Here is an 8,443-nt window from a genome sequence, read left to right as displayed (position 1 = left end):
TTGGGTGAATGTAACGGCTAAAGTCTCTGTTTAAGGGAAAGGAGGAGGTGGGAACCGGCTGAGCAGTCAATGTAAACTTTTAATGGTATAAAGAAACTGAAACATAACAGCGTGTGTGTGTGTCTCTCTCTCTCGAACCTGCACCTCTGGCTCGTCTTTATCCCCCTCCCAGCTGATTAGGACAATTCAGTGCCGGGCGTACGTCTTCATGGCCCGGCCACGCCCTCCTCCTCAACATACTCCTCCACCACCCGATTCAGGCTGGGGAAACCTCTGGTGTGAGGTACTCCCTTCCCCACCCTTCCTGGAGGGGAGGTGTTGCCCTTCTGGCCATCAATCTGCTGGCAGGTCTTCCCCAACTCTCTAGAGCCCTGGGAGAGATGAAGGGAGGGAGAGGGGAGAGGGGAGATGGAAAGAGCAAGATGGAGTGACAGAGAGAGAGAGAGAGAGAGAAAAACTTGCTCTCCGGTCCCCGGACACGGCGTCGCCTGGTCCTCAGCCACTCCTCCACTCTCTGGTGGACGACAGCCACTCCTCCCCTGGCGGACGGCAGTGAGTCCTCCAACCCCTGGCAGACAGTCACGGCACCTCCACTTCCTGGCGGAAGGCAGTGGTTCCTCCGTCTCCCAGCGGCTGGCAGTGACTCCCCCCATCCCCTGGCGGACGGCCTCGGATGGCAGTGGCGAGGACTCCACGACAGTGCATCCCTCCTTCTTCCCGGGTTTCGGCACCAGTGTAAAGGGTAAAGTCTCTGCTTAAGGGAAAGAAAGAGGCGGGAACCGGCTGAGCAGTCAACGTAAACTTTTAATGGTATAAAGAAACTTAGACATAACATAAAGTGCACCCACACACAGTGGCTGCATGTGTCTCTCTCTCTCTCTCAAACTGGTACCTCCAGCTCGTCTTTATCCCCCTCCCAGCTGGTTAGGACAATTCAGCGCCGGGCGTGCATCCTCACGGCCCGGCCACACCCTCCTCCTCGTCACAGTGAACTATTCCTTTAAGCTACAATTCCCTGGCTAAATATCTCTCTTTACATGTTCACTTTATATAACCTTTGTGTTTCTGCCAGTGCAGAGGATGTCCAGAGCTGACTGGGGTTTTCTGGAGCACCTGCTAGAGGAGGGTCAGGAGTATTCGACAGGCATTGGCCGTGTGTGGCTAACTGTGCTCTTCCTTTTCCGCATGCTTGTGCTTGGCACAGCAGCCGAATCTGCATGGGATGACGAACAGTCTGACTTTGTCTGTAATACCAAACAGCCTGGCTGTGTTTCTGTCTGCTATGACAAGGCCTTTCCCATCTCCCATTTCCGATACTTTGTTTTGCAAGTCATCTTCGTCTCAACACCAACCATTTTCTACTTTGGCTATGTGGCCCTGAGGACGAAAAATGAGACGAGCCAAGAGGAGAAGCCAGAAGTAGAGGGTAGAAGACAAAGATATGGAAAAAACGATGACCGTAAGCTGGAGGTAATAATAGAGGAAGATGAAGAAGATAAGAAGAAAATAGTAGAAAAGAAAGGTAAAGTTTCAGAAACTCCAAAGCTCAAAGAGAGACTTCTGTGTGCTTATGCAACTAGCATAGCTCTAAAGGTACTTCTCGAAGTTGGCTTCATTGTGGGTCTATGGTTCCTTTATGGATTTGTAATCGAGGCAAAGTATGAGTGCCAAAGTTTCCCCTGTCCTCATACTGTGGACTGTTTTGTCTCACGGCCCACAGAAAAAACTATCTTCACCATATACACACAGGTCATCGCTGTAGTCTCTGTTCTCCTCAATGTTGTGGAGCTTTTATATTTGCTTCAGCTAGCGGTAACACATCGACTAAAGAAGAGATGTCAGGCAGAAGAGGAGATCAATAATCTTATTTGGAAGACTCGTTCTAGAAGAGTACCAGAAAATGCTCAGATATCGTAATTTGAGGAGAGAGATAATCTCTTTCTCCCAACAGTAAATGGCTACCCTGCATCAGGGTTGGACTGGGACAATGAAGATCCTTATTTAGCAGAGGATGTGCTCTCTTGTTACCTAAACTTCATAAACAATATGAAATCTGGCACAAACAAAAAAACATCATAAGACTGATGACAAACACTCCAAACCAAGACATTATGTTTGAGGTGCTGAAAATGAGAACCAGCGCTCCATTTTGGGGATATTAAAATGAGGGATTAGATACATATAAAGAACCATTAGTGGTTTACTGTGCATTTGAGAGCCATTTCCTTTGTTTAGAAAGACAGGGAAATGGGTTGTGCTTTGGGATTAACTTTCTTTTGTGATCTGTGGCCAGATGCAGGGCCCCTCTCAAGCACTGATTAGTTCTGAGAAGCTCAAGGTCAGGAAATACTCAAACCACTGAGCCCATTAGAAACAAGCACAATGGCCAAAAAAATGCCAAACCTGATGGATATGGTACAGTTAAGGTAGTGAATACCATACTGTATTTGAGACCAAAGGCAACTATGTGCCAATCAATCGTATGTCCAGTATTTACAATTTATTTAAAATTATTTTTATATTGTTTATTGTAATTAATTCCATATTTATTTTCTTTACATTTTTAAGGATTAAAGGAAGTTTTTTTTCACTCCACTTTCAAAATTCTAAAACTCCATAAAAATTATTAGCTCTTTACTAAATAGGTTAAGATGAGTATTCATGTATTATACTACTTTGTGTGTATAACATAACTTGTAATTTAAACATCTATTGTAGCCTACTAGTTTAGCCAAATTTCAATGATACACGGTGGTGGCAAAACATATTTGCACACTTAAGCCCACACTTAAAAATGTATGAATGCCTTTGCATTATATAACACAATTTCAAACCAAGTGGCATCTATTTTAAAGAAATATAGCACAATTACACTTTCAAGCAAAACATATCAAAAACAGATGTTTGAAATTATTAAACAATAGACATAGGTGAAGCTAGTGTTGGGCTACCCAGGCTTAATGCTGCCTTCATGTGCTATCGGAATTTCCTACTTCACACTTCTGAAGTGGTAATTACGAGTATGCCATGTTCAAGTACTTTGTTGTCGTAAAATTTAATTAATATATATCTTTTATTTTGACACCATAAAAATATTACTCAGTTAGCTTGCTGACGATAATGGAATTTTGGTCAAATACAAGCTATTTTTACAATGTAAAAACTTACAACATGCATCAAATTGTTGCTGATATACTTATATATACTTAAATATGACCCAAACGGTAAGCGCTAACAATTAGCTGTATTTAGACAAATTAATAAAACCTGTCATTCACTACAGAAACTGTACTCTCCTCCGCCATGTTGAAAGTTTAGGACTCCTCCCATCTCGGAAACTTGGGTATCAAATTTATCTCAGAGTTGTCCAGTAGTAATTACGGCTTGAGGGGTCGTTCATTTGCAACTTCAGAGTGAGAAACTCATATTTACGATAATTCCAATATAACGTAAAGGCAGTACAAGTCCTGAATGTTTTTAGAAAAGTCCAGAATGTTTTTGTTGTCTTGAAGATACACCAGTACATTGGTGTCAAGTTGACACTAAAATACAAATAAGGTTTAATTTTAAGTAATTAATTCACTGTATACACTTTATATACATCCTGCTAACTTCTAAACTTACTTAAAAAATCCAGACGAAATAAATAATACAATCTTAGTTGTACACAATGTGCTTTGAACTACAGAAAGCCAAAAGAGATCAACAATTTTATTTTTATTTTCTTTTAAATCACGTTTAAAGTACAAAATGTTAAAAGCACCAAACCTCTGATCGTGTCTGAGGCTGAGACAAAAGTTAGTAAGTTCTTTTAGTTTTAGTTCCAGTAATATTTAAACTGTTCAAAATGAAGTCAAAAAGTACTGTGACACATTTTGTTTGAAAAACGTTAGTGGAACATAATTAATGTGAGGATCTACATCTGTAGTCACTCTGCTAGGACACTTTTGTGAACTTGAGGGGAACTAACTTCATACATCCAATAAAAACATTTTTAAGTGGCTTATCAAAAAGTGTCCAAATACTTTTGGGGCCACAAATTGTCTACCAAAGTGAGGAGTTGTTCACCAGTTCTTTGTTCAATTTTCTGTCTTGTCATGAGTGAAGCACCTCCCACAAAAGTAATTTCCATCTATTCTCGAGCTGTGTCAACACTGATAAGCAGTTATCTGTAACAGGAAAAATGGAATGATGGGTAATTTAAAAGGTGGAACAGTTTCTTATGAATTTCACCAGCTGACATCAGGGATGAAATCAAAACAATATAGTAAGAAGAAAAATTACAATTTTAAAGAGTGAAAAAAACACCCTCAAAAGTTGTTTTGCTGGCTAATGGAAATCATGTTTTATTAGTGGGTGTTATCTGCATGGCTGGGCTCCAGTCTATGAAAGATTAACAAGTCTTGTACTTGTGGGGTTGCCAACCATAACCTGTAGTCTTTGCCCAAAGCATAGTTTTCTCTATAGCAGCTGCCCAGCAAGAACAGTCTGCCTGTTACCTCTTGCCAACACAAGGCTTCAGAGGTGCTACACAAGATGCGTGGGTCAGTGAACAGCTGGTGAGGGCAGACCCTTTTAGTTCCCCTCAGTTGCCAAGTAAATGGAGAGGCAGTCCACCAGACACCTCTCTTGTTTTTTTATCAAACTTTTTCTCTTCCCGTACACTATCCGATAAAACCATTTAAGGTGGAACAGAGTAGTTCTGGAGCATTTCCTTTTGTATTTCTTCAACATAACACCTTCAAAAGCTGAATCGTGGCCTAGAGCAAATAGTGAAACTGTTCTGTTTAGTATTGCCTAGAGTGGCTTACTGTGCACACACATGCATCAAACAGACGAGCAATCTTCTTTTACCTAGGTGAACAGATGTGTGTCATTTTAGCTCCAAAAAATGAAAAAGTCACAGATGCCTGCTCACTTTGAGTCATTAGGAGTTTACTTTGCCATATACTTTTTTATTTTTTTTGGACAAAGGTCATTCTATTTGTGAAACTCAGCAGGGACACAGCCTGCCTGCTTGCCCTTAGGTGATTTGCACTGAGTTGGACTAATGAAAATGAACTGCAACACTTACTGGCCTGTTTCCTGCATCCTGATATTGTTGTGCTGACTGCCGATGCGTTTCCCTTTCCCTGCTTACCAACCATTGTTTACACAGGCACACAGGACAAACAAAAAGGGTTTAAATCATTCTATTAAAATGTGCATACCTTTAGATATATGGAGCATCAGCCTGTGCTGTGTTTGGGCTGTGTGTGGGTGTGTGGGTGTTTTCTGGATGAAACATGGCTTCGAATGGCCATTCAACCTGCTTCCCAAGGAGTTATGCTTGAGTACCAACATTCTTTCTATAGGGGTTCTGAGGGTTGCAGTATGAAGCAAATGTGCCAATGAATGTGGTGCAAAATGGTCAAACTTGTACTTCCTGCCATCTGAAATGATTAAAACCCTTGTCTTCCCAGTGATAACCATAACAAGAACACACAACTCTATCACAGGAAAATACAGGCCTAAAATAACAGGGATGTTTAGTCTTTTTAACAATGCACTGTTGAAAATTAGTGTGCCTGTGTTTGCGTGGAATATATATATTAAAATAAAATTACTTTTACAGATTAAAATAGCCTTTAAATATATTTATTTAACTAATTATTGATGGACAAGGAAGCCATTAAACAGTCATCCCAGATAACAAGGTAACATTGATACATTGTTCAATTTGATCCAAACCAACAGGTAGCTTCTCAAGGTGCTTTACATGGAGAAAAGAAAAAGATATAAAAAGCATGAAAAAGAAAGAGATAAAATATACACAATATAAACATGCATATAAAAACTGAGTAAATAATACAACCGGGTACAAAAAATAATCAATCAAGTAAAAGCATTCCTGAAATAATATGTTTTAAAATATGATTTAAATAAACTCAGGGTCTGTGGTTGTCTAATATCAGCAGGTAGCGAGTTTCACAGTTTAGGAACATAGGAAGAAAAAGCAATGTCACTCAAGAGCGTAAACGAGTCTGAGGGACAAATCTGAGGTTGAGGTAGCATTGGATTTTAGTTGAAATAGTTATTTCAACATTAAAGCAGGGTGTAAAAGTGATGTGCAGTAGAATCAACATCAGATTAAAATGTTGATTCAGCATTGATGTGATTTTATTGTATTTTTTTTAGATTTTAACAGCGATTCAACAAAAGTCATGTAGAACATCAAATTCTACCATTCATACAGAATTTTCTTTAGACATTTCAGTGTTGTTTCAACATTAACTGGGGTGCAAAAGTAATGTACTGTAGAACTGAAGGTTTTGTTACCATTGTAACATTAATTCAATGATATTAACGTTGACTTAACATTGTTTAAATGCTTGTTGGCTAGAATAAAAGAAAAATTCATTTTGCCATATGCTGAACTGTCAAGCCACAACAATCAAAATTGCAATTTTTGACTCATAAGACAAATGCCCTTGCCCTCAGCTGGCCAAACACATGGGTGCTTTATTTATTTAGAAAACCAGACGTAAATGGGCTTGTATCTGCTTCCTGATTCTTCCATTGATTCTTCACTCCAGGGATTGGCTAAAACGATTGTTCACCCACACAATGGATCAACATTGTGCATTGTTACATTGTATAGGTCAAGATCCCACCTGCAGCTGTTTCAGGATGTTATGGCCAACTTCTCAAACCACATATTATGGATAAAAGCAATACTAAACTAGATTTGTATATTTTCTTAATAAGTGTGAGCTGTGAGTGGGGCTTGCACATGAAAAACTCACCAACATGATGCAAGAGTGTTGCTATGTGGTTGCTTACAATACTAATATGCTGTTGCTAGGGTATGCTGGTGGGTGGTGGCTTAAAGAGTCAAAAGAGACCACCTCCAAGTCTCTATGATATTCTGGTCCCTAGATATAGCTTGGGACACTTCAACATAGTTAATTTGTACAAGATGGTGAAATATAATAAATAATAAAAAAAGGCCTGACTTTTATTCCCTCAGAATCTATCCAATCAACAGCCAGAATTTCAAATGGATACAATAGCACAACTCTCCACAAGCTGCACAATTTAGGGAATCCTTAATGTCCGAAGTGCAAATTTTGTTTTGGGTTACGCATGTTAGAAATGTATTCAAATTCCTAACCTTAATTTTGAGCTATAGTAATAGCAATTCTTGCCTTATCAAGCACCACTAATAAACAGAAAAGTGGTAAGCATAATTTTTATTCATAATTTTATATGATCTGTGAACTTTTCGTATTGTTTTGACTGAACCGAAACTAATGTTTGACATACAGTGATGAGTCAAAGAACATTGCTTCTTAATCGAGATAAGGAGTTGATTACTTTGTAAACAGTCATACAAGGCAGACTTGTGAGTCATCATTAGAACATCTTGACTAAAAACCATGAATCACAGTTCGGTTTCTCAGATGTCAAGCCTCAAGCAATGCTCAATAATGAAACTTTTAATGAAGATCAATGCCTGATGCTGCATATGGTAATTTTTAAAACCTACAATATTACATTCCTTCTTTTTCATAATAAATGATTGAGGTTAATTCCATCATAAATGTAAGAAGCAGCCCATGGTTATTAGAATTTTATGATTATTTCTTGAAGAGTATAAACAGAAACAATAATGTCTCCATGATGTAAGTTCAGTATAGCTGAATTATATTTTGCATGGAGTGGGATCCAAAAGTTTAAAGGCTGGGATTTGTTTAATTTAAACTAGGACATAAATAAAACAAAGTTAAGATTCTTCAGTATTTCTTGCTCACTGATCAAACAGGTGACACTGACCATGCTAACTCATTTGTACAAAAGGTCAGATTTCCTTGCTTCTGTTGAAGATGCATTTTGGAAATATTTGAAATCATGTTGGATAGCATGGACGTTTAGGTTTTGCACAAACTTGTGGAACCAATATCAGCTCAAATGCATGCTATCATTACAGCAAAAAGTGGACTTTCTAAATACAAAGACATTTAGAATTGAATTCAACACTTTAAACTCAAGACTTTAGACTTTAACCTCCATGGCATTTGCCAAAATAAGTTGTAGGACATGACATTTTCACTACACACAGTGTCATAATCATTTGATTTTCTTGAATGTGACACTGAGGTATTGCTAAGCCCCAAGAGGCCCATGTCGAGGGAAATGGAAGTCAGTTTTGCAACTATCTAAAAAGGTTCAAAAAGGGACAGGACAAGCTGGTTGTGGGAACTGAACAGTCAAGTCTCCATTGTTCCTGTTGCTGATGGGAATCTTGCTAGCATAAATAATTATGCTGTAATTGTGCAAACAGCCTGTACAAATCCTGACTGAATGGGTAAGAGAGGGCAGCAGGTGTCAGTCCTCCTTCCTATCACTCAGGAACAATTGGGCTGTTTGTTCTCAAGTGAGCACCAAACCCTCTGTCTCCTAC

At 39.0% G+C, this 8,443-nt stretch overlaps 1 protein-coding gene across 1 annotated transcript; it reads left to right on the top strand.

Annotated features, from left to right (window-relative positions):
* Nucleotides 1–1,070: 1,070 nt before the first annotated feature.
* On the top strand, nt 1,071–8,437 carry LOC127425328 (gap junction alpha-4 protein-like). The gene has a single exon (XM_051671181.1). The coding sequence runs from the start codon at nt 1,081–1,083 to the stop codon at nt 1,915–1,917; it is 837 nt and encodes a 278-aa protein (XP_051527141.1). The 5' UTR covers nt 1,071–1,080; the 3' UTR covers nt 1,918–8,437.
* Nucleotides 8,438–8,443: the final 6 nt, after the last annotated feature.

This window comes from Myxocyprinus asiaticus, chromosome 34 (assembly GCF_019703515.2).
Source record: "Myxocyprinus asiaticus isolate MX2 ecotype Aquarium Trade chromosome 34, UBuf_Myxa_2, whole genome shotgun sequence".
NCBI classification, from domain to species: Eukaryota; Metazoa; Chordata; class Actinopteri; order Cypriniformes; family Catostomidae; genus Myxocyprinus; species Myxocyprinus asiaticus.
This window is presented reverse-complemented; position numbering and strand designations above follow the sequence as displayed.

Bases quoted from the DNA above. Each gene is read 5' to 3' on its own strand.
- LOC127425328 (XM_051671181.1), top strand. From the start codon at position 1,081: ATGTCCAGAGCTGACTGGGGTTTTCTGGAGCACCTGCTAGAGGAGGGT.